The 23,125-nt window shown below is 46.0% G+C and overlaps 1 protein-coding gene across 3 annotated transcripts; it reads left to right on the top strand.

The window, feature by feature from the left end:
* Positions 1-8,688: 8,688 nt before the first annotated feature.
* On the top strand, positions 8,689-23,006 carry TMEM61 (transmembrane protein 61). Of its 3 annotated transcripts, none has more exons than XM_035124344.2 (3): positions 8,689-8,856; positions 19,142-19,564; positions 21,486-23,006. In XM_035124344.2, the coding sequence occupies exons 2-3, from the start codon at positions 19,215-19,217 to the stop codon at positions 21,775-21,777; spliced, it is 642 nt and encodes a 213-aa protein (XP_034980235.1). In that variant the 5' UTR covers positions 8,689-8,856; positions 19,142-19,214; the 3' UTR covers positions 21,778-23,006. The 3 variants fall into 3 exon arrangements, with proteins under 3 accessions (XP_034980235.1, XP_034980231.1, XP_034980233.1); XM_035124340.2 differs by lacking the exon at positions 8,689-8,856 and adding an exon at positions 9,217-9,364; XM_035124342.2 differs by lacking the exon at positions 8,689-8,856 and adding an exon at positions 9,373-9,576.
* Positions 23,007-23,125: the final 119 nt, after the last annotated feature.

Here is a 23,125-nt window from a genome sequence, read left to right as displayed (position 1 = left end):
GACTCGAAGCACAGCCCACCTCGCTCCTGGTTGGCCGCTCGGGCTCCTCGGCGGTGAGGAGAGGGACGCCGTCCAACCAATGGAGTGGCGCCGTTTGGATCGGATCAGGCGCCGAGTGGCGGGATTGGCTGGCTCGGAAGGCGAGGGGGCGGGGAGCTAAACACCCGTACCGGCCGGGTGCCTCGGAGCAGCACGAGGCCAGTTGGCGGAGCGAGCGCCGCGCGCCGCCTCCCCACCCCAGGCAGGCATGCAGGCTGGGTGCTCTCGCTGTTGGGAGGGGGTGGGTGACACTGCAAGGCAGGTATTTTTTTTTTGGATGACCCAACCCCCGTTTCTGTTCGTGAACTGACGAACAGTGACCCGTCTCCGGTCCTGTGGAGGGTTCCCCGCAAGCCTTGCATCGGGGGAATGCCCGTCCTAAATTGCAGTCAGAACAAAGAGGCCTCTTGCTCGGACACCAAAAAATAGGGGAGGGAAATAAGATTGCAATCCTATACACACCTGAGAGTTGTTCCGTATAGGATTGCGCTTAAGTATTTTGGCAAAGGTTCCTCCTCCTTTGCTTATGGGACAACTTACGTGCCATGGAGACGTTTCCTTCCTGCCTTGCCTTGCTCTGCACACGCAGATACAGTTCTGTGGGCTCAGAAATGCAGTTGGCACGCTGGGGTGAAACGGCAGCCAGGGTCTGGAGCAGCACCAGGGGGGCATCCTTTCAGGCCACGTGCTGCCTGGTGGCACCTCGCCTGGAACCTTGTAATCCTGCCCCCTTTGTCCGGGGCACGGTGCCGCGGCACGAGGCGAACCATCTGCAGCCCCTGGGCGTTCGCCATGTTAGAAGCAGTGTCCAAGTTCTGAATCTTCACGCTGCTTGCTGAACAGAGAGGTCTTTGTGAAAACAGAAATCAATCCTATGCATTATTGTTATGATCGTTTTATTATTATGATGCTGCGTATTGTTATGCTGTGCATTATGTTGTTGTTGTTGTGCTTAAATTATGTTTTTAGTGTTGTACTCCGCCCTTGGATCTTTGGATAATAAAGGGTGGTATATAAATTGAATAATTTAATTATACAGAAGAAGAGGGATGAGTGAGTTGGCAGAATTCTTCGTCTGCTCTTGCACACACAGCAAGATACAAACATACACTGTTTTAAATAAATAAATAAAAGAAATGATGTACCAGTTCTCTTATCTTGGTAAGCATGTTGTGGGTGCCATGGGCAGCAAAATGAGAGGTGCTTGTTTTCTGTGCCTTTGAGTACCAAAACAAAATGCTCTGCGTGCATACAGTTAATGCCAAAACATTACTCTAAGCAGTATATGAAGCTGGATAACCAGTTACGAAACATTAAAACAAAAATCCACAACTAACTACTTTGATATATTTTGGAAAGTTGTTTGGACATTTGTTAATATACATCCAAATTTTGCAAAAGGCTTTCTGCAATCGAGCAGGTTTTCATCTATGTATGGCTACAACTGAACGGCATAGGATAAAATAATTGTAGAGTTGAAAGGGACCCTGAGGATCATCTAGTTCAACCTCTTGCAATGCAGGGATATGCAGCTGTCCCTTATTGGGATCGAACCTTCAACCTTGGCATTATCAGCACCATGCTCTAACCAGCTGGCCTATCCATTGAAACACCCATCATTAAAACACAGAAATGAAAATAGGAGATTCAGATAAAGTTATCAAAGTTAAAATCATTTGGCCTTGTAAGAAAGCCTGAAAGGGAAGAATAAACATAAGCATATAATGGATGGTGCAAGATACAGTGCATCACATTTTCAATTTGGCCTTTCTCACATGCCAAAACCATCCTTTGCTAGTCTATTAGAAAATCTACAACCATATCTAGACATCAATAGACATGGCTTGGAATCCAAGTTGGGTAAAAGCATGTCTGACTGAAGCAGGGGGAGGGGCGGAGTAAAATTTGATTGATAGTATGGTCTGGTTTGATTTTACTATACCAGATAGTATGGTAGACTTAAAATAATAATAATAATAATAATAATAATAATAATAATAATAATAATAATTTATTTATACCCTGCCCATCTGGCCGGGTTCCCCCAGCCACTCTGGGCGGCTTCCAACAAAACAGAAATTCTAAAATACAGAAATCCATCAAACATTAAAATACAGAGATCCATCAAACATTAAAAGCTTCCCTAAACAGGGCTGCCTTGAGATGCCTTCTAAAGGTCTGGTAATTGTTGTTCTCTTTGACCTCTAGTGGGAGGGCATTCCACAGGGTGGGAGCCACTACCGAAAAGGCCCTCTGCCTGGTTCCCTGTAACTTGGCTTCTCGTAGTGAGGGAACCGCCAGAAGGCCCTCGGAGCTGGACCTCAGTGTCCGGGCAGAACGATGGGGGTGGAGACGCTCCTTCAGGTATACCGGACCGAGGCCGTTTAGGGCTTTAAAGGTCAACACCAACACTTTGAATTGTGCTCGGAAACGTATTCTTCATGTATTCAATATTTCTTTTAGCATCTTTGACAGAAAAATTCTATCCCAGCTCTTACAGTCAGATGAACCCTGCATTGACCTTGCTGTGAGAATTGAGTAGCTTAATATCAAATACCTGCTAAATTTGTCCCACCTTCTATATTCTGTAAGTCTTGAAAACACAATTTTGCTAAATGTTGACCTAACATCACATAGTTTTTTCTAATACAGTATACTGTAATGGGTTTGTGTATACATAGAATCATAGAATCGAAAAGTTGGATGGGGCCCCAAGAGTCACCTAGTCCAACCCTCGGCTGTGCAGGAATCTCAACTAAAGCATCCATAACAGATGTCCATCCAACCTCCACTTAAAAACTTCCAATGAAGAAGAGTCTGCACCCTCCTGAGGGAGTCCATTCTACAGTACTGTCAAACAGCTCTTATTGTCAGAAAGTTCTTCCTGCCTGCTGTTTACTTGGAATCCCTTTTCCTTTATCTTGAATCCATTGGTTTGAGACCTACCCTCCAAAGCAGGAGAAAACAACCTTGCTCCAGCTTCCATGTGACAGCCTTTTTGATATTGGAAGATGGCTATCCTATCTCCTCTCAGTCTCCTCTTCTCCAAGCTGAACATACCCAGTTTTTAGAGAGATGGGAGGCCTGCTTCAATCCTCAATAGTGCACTGGCTGTGAGATACTGCCAAATGCATGTACAGTGGTGCCTCGCTAGATGAACGCCCTGTAAGGCGAATTTTTCGCTTAATTAAAGGATTTTTCGAGCGGAGCTTGCCTCGCTAGACGAATTCATTTTACGAAAAATTCATCTAGCGAATCATGGTTTCCCATAGGAATGCATTGAAATTCAATTAATGCGTTTCTATGGGCAAAGGAAAAAAATGCAATGCATTCCTATGGGATTCACTAGACGAATTTTTTTTTTATAAGAATTGACCCGTGGAACGAATTAAATTCGTCTAGCGAGGCACCACTGTACAAGAACATACAGTGGTATCTCTACTTACGAATTTAATGAGTTCCGAACACACGTTTCTAAGTCGAAAAAAACTGTAAGTCGAATCCCATAGGAATGCATTGGGAGAAAAAATTCGTAAGTAGAAGCAACCCTATCTAAAAATTCGTAAGTAGAAAAAATCCTATCTAAACTGCATCCAAGATGGCGGACGGAGCTCCATTCGTAAGTAGAAACATTTGTAAGTAGAGTTATTCGTAAGTAGAGCTACCACTGTATACTGAATTACATAAAGTTCATCTCTACAACAGCTACCCCAAATTGCTACATACCCTGATTTCCCTTCAGATTGCTAGATAGATATAGGCAATTGAACCTCACATTATCACACATGGAGTGAGAAGCATTTATATATCTTTCAACATGAAGGTATCAGCGTGTCAACACATGGTTAAGATGAAATTTGGCTCATACTCTGACTACTGGAAAGTTTACCATATACAGTAATAGATATCAGCATCCTGGCACAGAATAAGCCAAGTCATACCTGGCAAGGGACTGTCCATTTGGAATGGAGATGCTGGTGACTCTTTGGTTGGCTTTAAAGGGACTCTTCTACTGGCAGCTAAAAAGATAGATCTACAGTTGAAGAACGGAAACCTCATTTATGAGTAGACAGTTACAGGTAGGTCTGACGTAATCAAAACAAAATAAAAAATTCCTTCCAGCAGCACCTTAGAGACCAACTAAGTTTGTTATTGGTATGAGCTTTCGTGTGCATGCACACTTCCTCAGATACCTGATTCATATACCTGATTCTTCAGATACCTGAGTAGATATCTTTGCCCATTCCCAAAGCTCTCCTTTTAAGCCATTTCTGCAGACTGAAGGCTGGGGAGATGTGAAGTCTTTCTATTGCCTCTTTGTGGGCTGCTTAAATGCCTTTGTGAAGAAAACAAGAAGTTGTCTGTCAGGCTGCCTACTTGTGTCTCCACTGTCTCAGAAGGCAACTTGAAAATATAGTTGTTTTCTCCCCCCCCCCCCCCCCGGAGAAATGCTGCTTCTTATGTCTGAGTTTCAGTTGGAAGGTTAAGGCTAAAGTTTCAAGGATTGCTCAGATCAGCCTTGTTGCCACTGGTTTAATGAAAAATTACTTGGTGTACTCTCAGGAGTACACTGAGTTCCATAAATAATTACTTGAAGCATTCTCTTACCAGCTGTCATATATTGTTTTGCTAACCTTCCAAACCAAGGGCGTGCGCACAATATATTTCGCAATCTTACTCCAACAGAGCACTTCCACATTCCATGATAACAATATGCCACAATCTCATTCCAGAACTATACATGAAATAGTGTGTATCGTGTGTGTGTGTGTGTGTGTGTGTGTGTGTGTGTGTGTGTGTGTGTCTCACTCTAAAAGAGCAGCCTCTCCCCCTGCCACAACAAATAATGCCTGAACCCTGGGTCTTTTACTCTGAGCCCCAGATCTGCTTCCCTTCTTCCCCTTTTAAACTTCTTTGCAAAATCATTGCTTATATGCCAACTGGCAGGGCCAGCCAAAACAGAGCCAGCTTGGGGCAGAGTGAAGCAGCACCTTAGGCAGCAGAAACCTACAGGGCAGTGTCAGCCCTGCTGTCAGTGATGGCTTCCGGTGATACCTTGGAGATCTTTGGAGCAGTGTTTGAAACTCCCATTGTTCTAGGCACATTTTGTGACAGGGGATTTAATCAGTGTGAGCAGTTTCTGAGGTCTGGGCGCAGCATTGCACCTAAGATTTCAGATTAAAACTGCAAAGTGGAAGGAAAGGAGGACCCTTTTCTGCCTCCCTACTTCCTGCTACTCTCTGAAGACTAGAGAAGAGACCCTCCTAAGAATATTAGAGGGGTGGGCAGCAAGGGCGTACCCACCACGGGGCAAGTTAGGGCAGCTGCCCTACTCTAGAAGCAGGGCTGGTGGGCAGAGGCGGAGCACAGCCCGGCGGAGCGCGAGTTCGCCATTCCCGCCGCGCCGCGCCACACCCTCCCTCCAGCTCCCCGGCGCGCCCTCAGGCAAGGCCAAGCGCGGCGGGGAACCAGGGAGCGCGGCGCGGTGGGCGGGAACGCCGAACTCGCGCTCCGCTGGGCTGGGCTCCGCCTCCGCCCACCAGCCCTGCTTCTAGGGAGGGGCACAGCCCGGCGGAGCGCGAGTTCGCCGTTCCCGCCCGCCGCGTTGCGCCCTCCCTCCAGCTCCCCGGCGCACCCTCAGGCAAGGCCAAGCGCGGCGGGGAACCAGAGAGCGCGGCGCGGCGGGCGGGAACGCTGAACTTGCGCTCCGCTGGGCTGGGCTCCGCCTCCGCCCACCAGCCCTGCTTCTAGGGAGGGGCACAGCCCGGCGGAGCATGAGTTCGCCATTCCCGCCCACTTTGTGGCCCCTCCCCTTCCGTGCCTTGGCCCCTCCCCTTGCCCCCCCCTAGTTTTGATCCTGGGTACGCCCATGGTGGGCAGGGGAAGGACTAGACCAGGTGAAAGATTTTAGCTGCAGACAGTTCATTCATTTTCAGCTTTGTATTCTTGTTTTTTTTAAAAAAAGCGCACCTATACATTCCACTGTTGTGCCCATAACGTAGGTTTAAAGTGCCATTTAGCTCCTAGCTTTCATATCTCCATTTCTAACACTGCTCTGGAATGTATGGAATCGATGGGTTCCAGACAGCAGGAGTGGTGGATGAGAAGTTACTGAAGTCATCATTATCGTCAGGACTTTGAATCTGAGTGATGCTATGAAATGGTTTGTGAAGCCATTGTTGTGGTGACTTTATGAGCACGCCTCTGCAGTGACCATTGTGCCATTTATCATTGTGGTTTCATATGGAACAGGAATGAAAGGCATTTGTTGCAAAGCTGCAAGCTCTTAACATAGATCATCTCCCTCTCTCCCTTCTGAAAGGCACCACTGTGTGTCTCACTTGCATTGGTCTGTATACTTTTTCATTGCAAGCTTTGCCTTATTATCACGTTGGTGCAGTGTGCATCCCTATGTGGGAAGTCGATCTGAGCAAATGTTGTCCTTACCTTTCCACCAAACATGGTAGCTGGTGCCATGCCAGTAGAACAATGGGGGGTATGGTTTCGGAGCTTCAGAGAAACGGAAACAATTCTTGTTTTATATTGGCTGCCTCTGCTGTGACAATTCATAAGTCTTTCTCGACTGTCCTCATAAATCTCCAAACTTCCCCATTTGCTTGTGACCAATGAGATGCGACACGTTTTTGATATTTGAATCCAAGATGGTTTGAAAACGGAGGAAATCACACAGGTGGTCCATTATCACTATTTACAATTGTAGGCAGGCCATTAGATAAAACGCGTTTGTCCAATTTGGGGATGACAGCATTGGTGACCATTTCTACCTCTGGATCACTGCTGTGCTCATCCATAACAACCAAAAGATGTCCTCCATTGGCGAGGTCACGGAAATGAACACTGACTCGGCCAATGGTGAGAGAGGACGAGGGGAAAGATGGAGTGGTGCAGAGTGGAGTTTCTGTGGAGCTGCTGCTTGGCACAGTGTGGAATATTTTATGTGTTTATATTTTATTCCCAGGGAGGCAGAGACAGAAACCAAAAGTGGGTGGGGCGCCCCCTTTCCTCACACTTTCTTTCTGCTCCCTCCCTCCCTCCACCCACAGCAGGCTGCCAGGGGAATGAACTTGCCAGATCTTCAGCTGATTGCCTTTGAAATTAGGGACACATAAAATTTGGCTAACGGTCTCCTGTGGCCCTAGGGCTGCTGCAGTTTGCCCACTCCTGTCCTAGTGGTTGCATCTCTGCCATGGAAGCAGAGCATTCACAAGTTGGAGATTTGTCAGTTCAACGGAGGCTCTTCTTGAGGTTGCTTATTTACACTTTTCTCCTTTTATGAAATAAGTTTTGCAAGGGTAGTCTGTGGCTGCTTCCCTTCCTGTAAACTGAGACATACGAGGCATTTGATCCCTGGGGGTGGGGGAAAAAACCCTTTAAATTCAAGTTAGTTGGAGCTGTGTGAAAGGAAGGAGGGAGGGGGAAAGTGCTGCATTTGTGTCCCTGTTCAATTCATCACTGCAAGGGCCTGAGATAATGCCTGTCACACAAAACTTCCCAAAAATAGAGCTCTTTGCTGCAGAGAAGGTTGCGGGGAGGGAAGGTACAGTATATGAGTTTCAGGAGGCAGAGTCCTTTAGATCTATTTAAAAAGCTGTAAGAATTATTGCTGAGTAGAATGCTTGAATATTATGCAACATGAAGCCTTCTCTCTGGCTTTGTCATATAGTGAGTGACCGAGAATATGGTGCTGGTTTAACACCTTTGAGGGCAGTTCTGCCTTCCCCATCCCTTTGATGGCTGGGTGTGTGTATCATGATGACACAGAACACATTGCAGGGGAAGGGCCCTAGCTCAGAGGCAGAGCTTTTGCACTGCATGCAGAAGGTCTGGAGAGCTACTGGCAGTCAGTGTTGACAGCACTGAGTTTCGTGGACCACTTGTCTGATTCAGAATAAGGCAGCTTCCTATGTTCCTGCATAGGTTTTTCTTTGCCAGCCTGGGCTGGGGGGGGGGTGAACTGTTGCTGGTGGGGGGAGGCTTTGCTGTGGCGGAGGACCCAACTTTGCCATGGTGGGTAGCAGAGCCTGTTGAAAGCATGTACACTATTTTATGACATTTTTTTGTTGGTGTAATAAAGATATTGCCCTGGTATGGACTCTTACTTATGGACCAACATAGTTACTTTTAATATCCTTGTGTTTATCCTTTCCACAGTTTCTTATAATATGGAATCTTGGGCATTAATATTATGTGCTATACTTTTTCTTCCATTCTAGTAATGGGAGTTAGTTTCTTCCAGCCTTTTGCCAACTAATCTTTCAGCAGAAGCTAACTTATTCCCTAGGGATTGTTTGTGTTTAGATAGTATCCCACCCATCCAATCTACCAAGTGAAATAACTTTGGGATTGGTTTTTATCTTATTCTCTTTAAAGTTTTATATTACATTAATAACTTTAACCCAAAAGCTTCTTATTTATTTTCAGTCCCATCAAAGATGCTTGGAACCTGCAGTGTAGGGCCAAACTGTGGGACTACCAGCCTCATATAACCAACATGCTTAAGTTTAATTAACACATGAAGAGGTTAATACCATAGAGTAAGCTGTCCCACCAGGCTTAGCTATGTCTACTTCCCCTCACCTTGGGAGGTAATCAAGCCTTTGTTCTCCCCCAGGCTACCTGAGAATGTGAAGAAGTTTGAGCTGGTTTCTGGACTCCAGCCCAGCCACATGGCTTTCACCAGCCATTCTTGAGTTCCTACATACCAATAATTTAGGAACTTTCACCACTTCATAACTAAGCGAACTACTGCCTCTGTGCAACTTTCTCAAGCACTTGAACTTGACCTTTGGAGAGTCTGTAAGTAAACCATTTTTAAACTTACCAAAGATGTGTGGTCTTTTAGGGAAAGAGGGAAACTTTGGAAAGAAACTTTTAAAGAGGGCATTTTGGAACTCCCATCACCCCAGACTAATGGCTGGGCTGGCTGGGGCTGACAGGAGCAGGAGCCGAGCGCCTCCTTATCGTTCTGGCAGCTGCCCTTTCTCCTTTCCTCTTCATGTCTGATTTAAGCGAGGCACTTGCCAGAAACAGGCGTTATCAGCACCGCCATCCGCCTGACTGGCAGAAAATACGTCCAGGTGTACTTCGGGGGGAAGTTCTCCCTTTGTCCTCGAGAGGGCGCTGCTGCTAAACCTAAGTTCCCCGCGGGAGCTGCGTTTGCAAGGCGGCATTCTTTCGCGAGCCGAGCTGCTGCGCGCGCGCCGCGTTTTCTGTTTCTGCCCCTCGGGAGAGTCGCTTTTTGCACGGCTGCGCCGGCTGCCTTTAAAGTGCATGGGGAAAACCCGCGAAGCTGCTGGCGCCCGAAGTAAGTATCGCAGGCTTCAAGGCGACAAAGCGCGACCAGGAGTTGCACGCGTACTTTGCAAGCTCGATCTCTTGCTGAAGCATGCTTGGATTGCGCGGGGCGTTGCAGGCGATGCTGCGCTGTCTTTCTCCGTTGCACCAGCCGCTTCGGTAGCTGCTCCTTGCCCCTGGCTCGAATCGTTTAAAAGTTAGCCGTCGTTGACGCTGCAACCAGTAAGAGATTCAGAATGGTCTGCAAGTGTTCCAGATCTGTGGCAACTCTAGCATTTTATTTTATTTTATTGTTGCAAGCACGGTTATTTTGCTCGAAGCATTATTCGTTTGTGTGTGTGTTTTGTTTTGCATTTTTGCTTCCAGCCGGCACTCGCGGAGATAATAATAGCATTAACAGAGCTTATTCAGCCTGTATTTTAAAAGCCCAGTGCATTTTCTTTTTAAGAGTTGAGTACAGCTGAGGCGGGTGAGAAGGGGGGGTGGGATACAGAACTCATTTCCATCTAGGCTTGATGGGTGCTTTCGCATCGCGCTTCTTCGCCTCCCTGCTGTATTTCTGCGGTTGCTAATAGCGTTGGATGGACGCAGAAAGGAGAAAGATTGGCGGGGGAAGATGCCATCATCACACTTGCGTTTTCTGAGTGGGACGGAGGAGCCAAGAATCTCGCGTCCTTAGATTTTGTTTAGTAAAAGAGTGAGATTCTCGAGCCTGGTGAAGCCAGTTTAGACCCATATCTGTATAAACCCAGTTTAATCTGTTTGCTGATGAATCATAAAGCTTAGCCGAGCCTCTGGACCACATTCTGCACAACTTGTTCTGTGCACTACTTGTTGTTGTTCAGTCTTTTAGTCGTGTCCGATTCTTCGTGACTCCATTGACCAGAGCATGCAACAACTATTAAGCTTATTGGATTGACCAGATCTCTTCTCTGACATGCACACAGTGACTTTAGATCTTTTCCTGCAAAACATTTCTCATTAAGAATAGCCCACACTTGTAACAGAAAGCATCTCACAGAGCTGTAATTATAAAGCTAGGGTTCCTAAACGTGTAGCACACAGGTGCTTGCATGGTGTACTTGACTATATCCAATATTCTGAACTTGCATAAATGGTGTATCTTCACTAGTGGAGAAATGAGGGTTCACCACTGCTCGTTGCTCACACCTACACAGGTAAGCCACCTGAAGCTTAGTTTGTTTCAGGTACTTAATAAGTGGTGGAGGAGCATGCGGATTGAGTTCAATTTGATTCTGATGTATACAGGTGTGTTGGATTCATTACCTGTAATTGGCTTTGTGTGATCTGCCCTGTGGCGGTTTTGTGGCAAAAGGTGGGATTGAAACAATGGTTCAAAACTCCCATTGTTCTAGGCACATTTTGCGACAGGGAATTTCACCAGTGCAAGCAGGTTCTGAGTTCCGGGAGCAGCACTGTGCCTAAGATTTTTCAGACTAAAACTGCAGAGTGGAAGGAAAGGAGGACCTTTTTCTGCCTCCCCACTTCCAGCTACTTACTCTCCGAAGGCTGGAGAAGAGACCATCTTAAGAATATCAGAGGGGTGGGCAGGGGAAGGACTGGACCACATGAAAAATGAACATAAGATTTTAGCGGCAGTTCATTCATTTTCAGCTTTGTATTCTTGTGTTTTTTTAAAAAAGCGCACCTATACATTCCACTGTTGCACCCATAACCTAGGTTTAAGGTGCCATTTAGCTCCTAGCTTTCATATCTCAGTTTCTAACACTGGAGAGACCCCAAATAAAGAAATGTACAAGCTAATGTTTTGTTTCCCCTGCTGGATTGGTGTTACCAGATGCCTAGCAGAATATCTGGGGGGAAACCCTGCATATTAAGGATCCTGTAGCTGTTTATAGAAGCCATACACTAGAAGAGGGCAGTAGCTCCGTGGTAGAGCCTTGCTTTATAGGCAGAAGTTCCCAGGTTCAGTTTTTTGTTTGGGGAAACCCAGCCAAATAGGTGGGGTATAAATGAATAATAATAATAATAATAATAATAATAATAATAGTTGTTGTCATTGTCTCCAAGTAGGTATGGGGAAAACTCCTGAGTGAAATTCTGGGGAGGTGCTGCCAGTCCGTGTCAATAACATGGAGCTATATGGAACTCATGGCCTGATTATTTATAAGGTAGCTCCTATGTTTTACGCAATATGTTAGCCCCAGCATGCCCCCCCCACCTTCACTTTCCTCCTCCCCCAAAGCAAAGGTTTTTCTTCTTCCCTAAGATCAAGAAAAGAATGTGGCAATGTGTTGCTTCTGACTGGGCAATACAGTACGTACAGCGAGCAGATGACAAAACGGGCAAATGACAAAACCCATCCAAAAATGCCTCCACAGGAATGGCATTTCAAGTAATTGTCAGCTGATGAAAAGTGATAACTAATAATGCAGGCATAGGCAAACTCGGCCCTCCAGGTGTTTTGGACTACAATTCCCATGATCCCTAGCTAACAGGACCAGTGATCGGAGATGATGGGAATTGTAGTCCCAAAACAGCTGGATTATGGAAGCCTGAGTGCAACCCATCTTTAGACGCTCCCAATATGTTCTCCTGGGACCCCCTGCCCATGAAAACTTTTTAAAGTTTACCTCCATCCAGAATTTGCGGCAGGAGGGGAGTCTTAGTAGGTGTGAAAAGTACTGCCTGGTGGCAGAAAAGTTTTCTTTCCTCAAAGGCATCAGCCCCAGGGGCGTAGCTAGCTGCTCCAGCACCCGGAGTGGCGGGGGCCGGGCGAGCAACTCGGGGGGCGGCCATTTTGGGCAGCGCGGGGGCCCGAGCCACTGCGTGACTCCCAGGAGAGATGCGTGGCTCAGGTGCGCTCCAGGCCAGGCCCCACAGTAATGGCTGCCCCCCTTGGTATGCCATTTTGTCACTCCGTCAGGGATGTCACCCCTTCCTAGGCCCCTGATCAGCTCAAACCGTTATGTATCTGAATGCTGATTTAGAAGCCGCCAGCATTCCCCTCAACAACCTTGGCCTTGGTGGGCACATGCCAGGACTGGGTGGCGAACGAGGCAATGATGGGCAGAGGCTAGTTTCTCTTACATCCTCCCCCCCCATCCTCCTTGGGCAAGTGAAAGGTCAGGGACTTTTCAGTTCAGGGACACATTCCTGCCAGACCAGAAGACTCAAGGATGTGGCCGGGGAGGGTGCATGGTTTGGGAGAGTCCCAAGAATCAGATAGAGAAGCTTGGAGGGCTGCATCCCACCCTGCAACTTAAGTCTTGCCCAAGAGTGTTAAGACTAGTATCCACAACAGCACAATTTCATGCATGTTTACTATGTTCAGTGTTCTTTAGTAAGTGTGTTTGGAATGGAAGCCTGGCAGCAAAAGCCTTATTCAGAAGTAAGACCCAATGGTTTCAATGGCACTTACTCCCAGGTTAAGTGAGTTTAGGATTGCAGCCTTACTAGCTAGTCTTTTGACGCATAAGTGGGGGCCTGTGGACCCCTGCACTTACCGGTAATTCCTCCCATTAAGCAGTCCCTTTCAAGGATGCTCTAACACACACACACACACCCCCGTTTTTCAGTATTCTCCCTTTCCATATCTTTTCAATGCTTTGAACTTTCTCGGCCTTTGTATTTACGTATTTTAGTAAATGTATACCCTTTCTGTTCATCTGGTGCTGCCTAAACAAAACACATATGGATACGAGTATGTGTTTGGATAGCTCTCTCTATGTGTGTGTGTGTGTGTGTGTAAGAAGAAGAAGAAGAAGAAGAAGAAGAAGAAGAAGAAGAAGAAGAAGAAGAAGAAGAAGAAGAAGAAGAAGAAGAGTTTGGATTTGATATCCCGCTTTATCACTACCCGAAGGAGTCTCAAAGCGGCTAACATTCTCCTTTCCCTTCCTCCCCCACAACAAACATTCTGTCAGGTGAGTGGGGCTGAGAGGCTTCAGAGAAGTGTGACTAGCCCAAGGTCACCCAGCAGCTGCATGCGGAGGAGCGGAGACGCGAACCCAGTTCCCCAGATTACGAGTCTACCGCTCTTTAACCACTACACCACACTGTATGAAATACAAATAAATAAAAGATGAAATACAAATAAATAAAAAAATGCAGATCTCTTATAAGGGCAAGGAATAGCTGAAACAAGACTGTAAAGGTGCACGTCTAAATATATTTAACTTAGCAACTAAGCCCTGGATTGAGTAGAACTGACTTGTGAAGTAAGTGTAGGATCGCGCTGCTAAGTTTTGGGATTTTGATCTCGCAGCCATTGGTGTGAGGAGGGATCCACTACAATTCCCCACCTCCTTTTCTGGAAGCGTGGGCTGAGGATGCTGAAAATGTCATTGCCGCAGCTTTTATGCAAGGGGGAAAGAGAGGACTTTTTCCCTTATGAAACTGTCAATCTCCCTTATTATTTTGTAAGCGATAAAAATTGCGTTAAGCTGTTAGCCTCCCCCACAGAAATCATCCTAGAAGGCTGAACTGGAAAGTGTTTGCTGTGTTGCTTCAGATGCAAAACAAATGGCAAGCTGGTCTTCAGCTGAATCGTAGTGGAAAACTCTGATTCTAACTTCTCATACCTGACTGAGTCACCATCCTTCCTCTCCACAAAGATGGATTCCTCCCATGCCTCTTTGTGGTTGCTTAATCAATATTTTCACCCTCCTTATACCACCAAGCCTATTGTCCACTGTGACTGGCAAAAGCGCTCTGGGATCTCGGGCAGAGATCTTTCCCCATTACTACCACCTGACTATTTTTGTTGGAGGGTTGAACTTGGGACCAGCTGGCATGCAAAGTGTTAGCAGTAACCAACAGGCTATGTACACAAGACTATACCTCTAAAACACAGTGAAAGTACAACATTTTCCCCCTCAAAGCATCGTGCGCACTGTAGTTTACCCTTCAAAGAGTTACGATTCCCAGGAATTCTTTACAAAATACAGTGACCTGTATTCTTTGAGAGAAAGAATGGGCATTTATTATAATTATCATCATCACAATCCTTCCACATTTATATAGTGTTTAAAGGCTTGGGTTCTATGGTTTTTCCTCCAGTCTGTAGATGATATAATATATTGCTGCATGCCACCCCAATCTCCAAGCGGTACGAGATTTGAGGGGTTTCAGGCGCTCGCCCGGGGTTTGTTTCCTTTTGGGAATGAGGCACTGTGGAGACAGTAGTGTCTTGATTATATATGGTTTGTTCACACATATATGCAACCTGAACCTACGATGGAATGGCTCACAGGAGAATGTTAGCTGCTTTGAGACTCCTTCGGGTAGTGATAAAGTGGGATATCAAATCCAAACTACTCTTCTTCTTCTTCTTCTTCTTCTTCTTCTTCTTCTTCTTCTTCTTCTTCTTCTTCTTCTTCTTCTTCAGCGTCCCCAAAGGGTCTTGTTTCTCCCATAGCCACAGCCTTGGATTCTAGCAGAAATCAGCCATGGCACTCTCCCTCTCCCTCTCCCTCTCCCTCTCCCTCTCCCTCTCCCTCTCCCTCTCCCTCTCCCTCTCCCTCTCCTTTTCCAGCCTGCCACTTTTTCTTCTAGGCCACATCACAGCACACTCTGCCCTCAAACCCCAGCTTTGTCCTTCTAACTACCTGCGAGCTGGAGGAGAAGCCCCACCCATTTAACATCTGGCACAGAGCCCTTTCCTTTGTTCTCTTAATGGCCAGTTACCTCATCAGGAGGCTAGCCTCCCTTGATTAGCTTGCTAGGATTACAAGTGTCTGGCACCCACAAACTTATAACAATATGACCTGTTTTTGCCCTCTTTGTTTGGTGGAGAGGGGCCTGAAGGGGGGAAGTATTGACTGAAGCATCTTAGTAAATAAAATGGTTGAGTTGCATCTCTTGGCTTTGCTCCTGGTGGCCACAGAGGCATCCCACGAAATGGGTGGTATGTAAGGAGCCTGATCCTGTAATCCAATTTATTATAAGCGGCCGGTCTCTGTGAGGTTAATTAATTGGTGTTGTTAAGACAGGCAGCGTACCACGGCTTAAGCCCCGTATAATCCTTCAAGTGGATTTAAGAAGGATTGACTCGCCCACATTTTGTAGACCCAGCAGGTAGGTAGATATTCCTTTGAAACTGGTGTGAGTTGTTGGCGACGAAGCTAGATCTTGGATCGAGCAACAAAGGTAGCTCACATTTTAGCATCTCTTTATATTTGCAGCATATCTGAATATTATTAATTCAGTTATTTGCCATAAGGGACCAGGGTGGGTTGCAGCAATTTAAAAATATTGGGATGAATTCAGCATTGTGCTTTGTTGAACATTCTGTCAGTGCAAACCTCTCAGCTTGCCAGACAGAACAATCCCCCTCTCCTCTTCGCTGTGTTGTTTTCAGGATTCTCCCGACCATTCCCCTAGGCTGTTTTGGGGGGGAGCAGGGGGAGGGGGGGAGCCCAGTTGCACAAGTAGAATACCTTGCCCAGGGCTTCTGCAGTTGGGACTTGTTGATTCCTGCCCACAATATTAATAACAGTTTTAGACAAGTTACAGTCACAGGACTATTCCATTCTAGGGGTTGGATTCGGATCTATTGCCTGTCTTCCAAAGAACCTTTGAATATCAGACAATCTTACCACCTTAGTATTATTTCTGTTATATCCCTTTTTGGCTGTTCAGGCATTTGAAAAGCAGGAGCACACAAGTCAATGTCTTCTGGGACTGCTTGTCTTCTGTGGTCTCACACCACCATTTCCCACAGGGGCACATACTAATATAATTGTTGGTGTTACGGGAGATCCTTTCTTAGACTTGGAAGGTTTATTTTCAAGTGCCTTAGAGACTGCAACAGACAATGCATCAGTTCTGCTGACCTTGCAAGGTACAAACCTGAGATTCCCTGACAGTAATCCCCATCTCTCCTCTCAATTTCTCTCTGATATAAAGTACGTTACTATGGGAAATCTTACGGCAGGGATAGGCAACCTGTGGCTCTCCAGAATTCAGACATGGTTGGACTCCAAATCCCATTGGCCTCAGCCAGCATGACCAAATGGTCAGGGATGGTAGGAATTGTAACCCATCAACACTTGGAGGGCCACCAGAACATCTTAGTAAAAATTAGCCAGGTTCAAAGTAGAGAGAAAGACCTGAGCACGCTTGCAAAGGGAGTCTGGAGGTATCCTTTGCAGCAGCCCCAATGCCAGTCCCCAGATCCAGCTTTTTAGGTACCAGTGATGGCAGCTACCAGATTTTTAGAAGACATCTGAAGGCAGCCCTGTTTAGGGAGGCTTTTAATCATAGCTGCCAAGTACCCCGTATTCCCCGGGAAACCCCCATTTTTCCTTACCATTTCCCGGCGGTCTCCCGTTTGAGCTCCTCTCCCGTAAATCTCCCTTAAATCTGCTCCTGCCGTCAGCCATTTTTCTGGTGCTGGTTTGCCCATCTACAGGCACCAGAAAATGGCCGCCGCTGGTGCCGGAAATAGCTTCTACGCATGCCCGCGGCCATCTTGGAGGTGGCCGCATGGCCACCCCCTAAATGGCCGTTGGACAACTTCCGGTGCAACTTCCAGTGCCGCTGCTGCTGCTGATCCCGTATTTTTCTGCGGGAGACTTGGCAGGTATGCTTTTAATGTTTAATCGATTGTTTTATTTTTCTGTTGGAAGCCGCCCAGAGTGGTTGCGGAAACCCACCCAGATGGGCAGGGTATAAATAATAAACTATTGTTGTTGTTGTTATTGTTGTTTGCACTCCTGACAAAGACCACTGACTTGGCCATGTCATACGGGACAGAATCAGCTCCAGAGTAGTCCCATGTTTATGCGAATCAAGAATCGTTGGGCTGTGCCAGGGATGCATTCCCCGAAGCTGAAAGAGGCACTAGATTAATACACTTCAGATTCATCCAATCTGTCTGCAGCTTTAATAAATCTGATTTCATCACATCTCTTCATTAAATATGGATAAGATCATCCAGGATTTCTTTCACTGCCACGTAATTCAGTTTCCCATTTAGCTTGCCCAGCTCATGTGAAAAGTACAGTTTCCACTCGTCCTGAAGATAACAAATTAATCCCAGTTTCTAGGTTTCTCTGCCTCTGCACCAGATCTGAGATTGCATATTTCAGAACACAGGGCTCTTAGAGATTTATCAAAACAATTCCCTGCCCTTTCTCTCTTTATAGGTTGCCGTTAACCTTCAGACTGGACCACGCTTTGCAATACTGTAATCTTTTGTGCATTGCCTAATTTTTGCAGGTGTTTGAAAATTATAATGAAAAAAATTAATATACAAACACATCTTAAAGGCTCCCTGCAGCAATACAACTTGTACACCTTTTAAGATAATTGCTAAATCACTTAGTCCTCGGAATACGTTTTTCTCCCATTTCATCTTGCGCTTTCCCGTCACTCGAAACCTTGCATATTATGATTAACACCTGATTCATACAAAGCATATTCATTTTTGCATGGTTATCGACTCAACTGTGCAATTACAGTGATTATTACACCATAGATCTATGGGTACGTGCTGTGCAGCCCCCACTCCAAAATCTAGATAGCATGAGTGGCATCAATAATTACGGAATTATGAAGACCTGGGAGCTATGGCTCTCATATCATAAATAGACGACAAGTAGTCCGTTGCCATTATGTGTGAATCTGCTGGTAATGGCAGTGGCCTTCAGCTCATGCATAAGAAGAACCGGCTGAATCAGGCCAATGGCCCATCTAATGATCCATCGAAGTCCAGGATCATGTTCTTACAGTTGCCAATCAGGCAGATACCTGTGGGAAGCCCAGAAACAAGGAGCACACCTGCCTCCTTGCAATTCGCAGCAACTGGCATGCAGAGGCCACGGGAGCCAGTAGATTAGGGTTATTTTAATACTCGTCCAGTCTGTTCCACACAATGAATCTTAGTTGTGGACTGCAAAACTCTTTTATTTATTAATAGGATTTCTAACACACCCCTTATCAAGTAGTAATAATAATAAAATCCCAGGGCCAGGTACATAGAAACTAATAAAATATATTCTCAGATGAAAATTCAGCAGGGCAGCTAAAACAGAGAGTCGGGGCTTTAGGCACAAACAATTTAAGCACCACTCTAAGCAATAAATGCCTGGGCAAGCTCAGTGGTAATCTAGGATTGGAACCCGGTTGGTGTTTTGGGTTGCTGCCAGATGACCTGTTTATTGAGCATTCCTCCTTACTTGTTTGCACCAAGTTTGCAGGGAGGTTCGATGACATTGCGCATTTGTTCTGATCTGTTTGTGGGGAGGTTATACCATGTGGCATCAAACAGTTGTTATCCCACACTTTCCAGTGCATTTTCCTGTCACATATCATGAAAAGTCCAATATTGGGGGCAGTGGGTTTCTTGCACAAGATGGCCAAATCAGCTTTCATTGGGCCACCCGAATTTGCCAGTATGTGATTGATAACAGTGCTAGTCTGGAAACGCCCAGTGTCAGATATTGGTTGATGTTCACACAGAAGGGTCAGTCATTGTTATTATTTATTAAATTTCTATAGAACCCTTCATTTGAGCATCACAGGGCAGTTTACAATATAAAAACGCACGAATACGTAACAAGCAAAACGGTTTGTTTTAACCATGGTCTGTTGGACAAAAGGGACGGCAGCAACGCGTTTAATAAAAAGTTGTGACAAAAACTGCTACCTGCAATAATTAACTGGCAGTTAAGTTGCTCCTTGTGTGTTGGGAGGACAGCATTCCTCTCGTCCTCAGTTCATGCTTTGTGTTTTTTTATCCCCCCCCCTTCTTTCCCCACTGTGACGTTTTCTCTTCTCCCCTTCCCTTTTTTTTCACCCCCAGCCTGAATCAGGACATCAGACCTATTTCCTGGTGAAACTTTAGATGACCTGTATCATCAGCCTCTGTTTTTAAAATGGCAAGTGCTACTTTGCGCCATGGAGTGACCATCACTGGAGCTATCCTGCTGGTGACGGGGACTCTCTGTTTTGCTTGGTGGAGTGATGGCGAGATGGGAGCCGCCCCATCTAGCAGTGAGCCAAAGATCATGCCTGATGGAGAGGCCGGACCAGTGGCAAGCTCTTCTTCCTCTAATGCGGTGCTCAGGTCCATAAGCTTCTTCTGCTGTGGAATTGGCGGTCTCCTCCTCCTCTTTGGCCTTCTGTGGTCAGCCAATGCTGGGATAGTTTCTCGCCGCTATCAGTACCATTTTTCCAGGGACCTTCATTACTCCACCGTGGAGCCTCTTGAGAAACAGACCTGCAGGTCAGCACGATCTTTGTGCCCAAACCTGATGGGGGGAAAATTGCTGCTTAGCTAAAACTGGGATACGACGTCTATGATAGACAATGATAAAATATTGCTTTGTGGTATCTTTTTTCCCATTTGCTGCTTTTGTTCTACAGCGTAGTAGTATTTTCCCTGGCTAGCACTGTTTCAAGGTGAACTCTGACATCTCACTATATTGTTGCTTCCCACACATAAACACTTTGCCCCTTGGAAAGAAAAGGGAAGTCAAATGATCAAAGGTTATGTGAAAGTTTCACCTGTATACAAGCCATGTTTGCTTAGCAAAGCACAACGGAAAAGTAATCGCTGTGGCCTGATGATGATCAGTGGCCCATGAAATGCACATTAACCAGTGGGAATGTGGTCAAGTTTGACACTTGATATTCTAAATATTGCGAAAGGGCACAAATGTCCGTATTGTACAGGTACTGCTAAAGTGCTGGAGGCATCTGATGCAGGGGTAATTCTTCACTTAAATTGATGTTGTATGCATTTATTTTTTTATTTTTGCACTTCCTGTCTGTATAATTCAAATATGCCCACAGAAGGTACATTCAACTTAAGAAAATTCTCTTCTGCTTTCTCTATACCCAGTGCTTTTTCCCTTTAAAAAAGTTTAGGGGCACTCTCATTTTCCTACTCTCATTTTTCTACTCAAGGAAACGGCCTCGGTCTAAACGGCCTCGGTTCGGTATACCTGAAGGAGCGTCTCCACCCCCATCGTTCTGCCCGGACACTGAGGTCCAGCTCCGAGGGCCTTCTGGCGGTTCCCTCACTACGAGAAGCCAAGTTACAGGGAACCAGGCAGAGGGCCTTCTCGGTAGTGGCACCCACCCTGTGGAATGCCCTCCCACTAGAGGTCAAAGAGAACAATTACCAGACCTTTAGAAGGCATCTCAAGGCAGCCCTGTTTAGGGAAGCTTTTAATGTTTGATGGATTTCTGTATTTTAGAATTTCTGTTTTTTTGGAAGCCGCCCAGAGTGGCTGGGGGAACCCGGCCAGATGGGCGGGGTATAAATAATAAATTATTATTATTATTATTAAGGAGGCCAAACTTAGATTCACAAAATGTTTAGGGGTATGCGTACCCCTGCATCCCCCCAGAAAAAAGCACTGTCTATACCAGGCATCCCCAAACTGCAGCCCTCCAGAAGTTTTGGCCTACAACTCCCATGATCCCTAGCTCACAGGATCAGTGGTCGGGGATGATGGGAATTGTAGTCCAAAACATCTGGAGGGCCGAAATCTGGGGACGCCTGGTCTATACCTATTCTTGTGGGTTTCCCCACAAGAGGCAGCAATGGACAACAACTTGGATGCCTTTAAAAGAGGGTTAGGCAAATTTGTGGTGGATGCAGTTGTCTGCCACTACTAACCCTGATGCCTGTGTCCCGCCTCCACTGTCAGAGGCAATAGGCTCCTGAACAGCAGTAGCTGGGAACTGCAGGAAGGCAGAGTGGTAAGAACTCTGAGAACTGGATGCTGGACTAGATGGGCCATTGGCCTGATCCAGCAGGCTCTTCTTATTTTGTTATATAGTGCACAAGAGACCCACGGTGCAATCCTGTATATACCTACTAAGAAATAAGGTCAGTAAGATGCATATCCCAGGTAAGTGTGCATAGAATTGCAGCTGTGGAGGCGCGTTTACACGTCACATCATGTGACATTGTCCTTGAGGAACACATGAAAAGAGGGGGGTGGGGTTTTTGTTTTGTTTCTCTCTCTACATTTGACATTGAGACTTCAAGAGTAATAGCTACAGCTATGAAGTGGAAAGATTACTGAAGTCTTGCTTGCGTGTGCTCTTGCAAACCTTATTTTGCACCAAGATACCTCTTTTTCAAAATAATGATTAATTGGTTTTTTTTATTATTTTGCCTTGGCTTGTTTCAGCACCTGGGATCCAAGCACTATTCCCTCCTATGAAGAAGCCTTGAATTGCCAGCCTGCTGAAAATGCCCCAAACTGCACACAGCCCAACAGCCTGAAGGAGAGCAGGCCCCCCTTGTATCAAGTGGTGGACGAAAACGACACACGGCATGCCGGCCGTAGGCGCAGCTCCTCTGATAGCGTTTTGTTCCGGAATATTCTGCCAAGGCTGGAGTCAGCATCGTGGGATGACTCGAGCATTGTCTGCGGCACTCCGCCCCCTAGCTATGAGAGTGTTCGCTCGTGCGACGGATGATCTTGGGATCAGGTTTACCTTGCTTGGGAATCTCTAGATTACTCTTGAGCTGACACCTGCCTGCCTTTTTCTTAAATTAATTATTTGTGGCAAGCTGGAGTGGAAAAGCTAAATAGCTATTAAAAATACGAACAACTGTTTTGTCTTTTTGTAGGGGTCCCTGCCGGAGGTCGGTCTCGACCTTGCTTTTTTTAGTGTGCGACTAATGTGAATACAATGCTTCATGTGCCGAGAATGATACTTCAGAAGCACATACTAAGTGCATAGAAAATTCAAACTTCTGCTAAATGAAAGAACTGCTTTCATAGGTTACACTGCTACAGGCCTTTAAGGACAGTACACAGCGAATTTGGGTAACCAGGCTGTGGATATATGACATTTTGAAAATGTTCTGAAATGCTCTTAATAAAATTGCTATCAATTCTGAATTGTTTTATATGCATAGCGGGGATATAGGCAAATGTGTTTGAGTTCTGAACACCAAAGGCAATATCCAATGCATGCAATGAAACTTCCTCTTCCTCTCCTGTGCCCTCCAGCTTCTCAAAATCAGCTCCAGAGGGTTGGGAACCTTGTGAAGCAGATTTCTTTTGGGGAGGGTTCGGGGGAAGGAGGAAGAAAGGAAACGGAAGTCCCATGGCATCGGTACAACTCTGTTGGTGTAGCATTGGATTACAACTCCATGTATTGTGGCAGAGAAAGGTTTCTATCAGTGCTGGAAGGTTTCCTAAGTACAGTGGTACCTCGGGTTAAGAACTTAATTTGTCCTGGAGGTCCGTTCTTAACCTGAAACTGTTCTTAACCTGAGGCACCACTTTAGCTAATGGGGCCTCCCGCTGCCGCCGTGCCACCGTCGCACAATTTCTGTTCTCATCCTGAAGCAAAGTTCTTAACCCGAGGTACTATTTCTGGGTTGGCGGAGTCTGTAACCTGAAGCGCCTGTAACCCGAGGTACCACTGTAGCCCCTAGAAGCCATTATTTGATTATATTTGGCCAAATGTTATTCTTAACGAGGTCATACTTGAATGGGGACAAAATTCAGTTTCAAGCCAGCATCCCAGTCTTGAATATAAATGCTATCTATCGAGACCGCATTATCTTTCATAGTTATGGTGTGTGAATGGTCTTCAGTAGGTCTGGACTCCGGGAGAGTTTCTTTGCAAATGTTGCTGATGAGTTACGGAGAAAGTTTTGGTGAGCTGGGATGGAGAGGGTGGTGCTACTGGTTTCAGTGTTTTTTTTTTTATGCATATGCATCTCCATGCAGGCAAGCAAGAGGCATTATCATAGTTCAGAGACACCTCATCTAGGCAAAAGCAGGAGGATGCAGAGCAAGCCCAGTGAGAG

This window comes from Zootoca vivipara, chromosome 7, assembly GCF_963506605.1.
Source record: "Zootoca vivipara chromosome 7, rZooViv1.1, whole genome shotgun sequence".
Classification (NCBI taxonomy): domain Eukaryota; kingdom Metazoa; phylum Chordata; class Lepidosauria; order Squamata; family Lacertidae; genus Zootoca; species Zootoca vivipara.
Note: the sequence above shows the minus strand (reverse complement) of the source record. Positions and strands in the feature narration are given on the sequence as shown.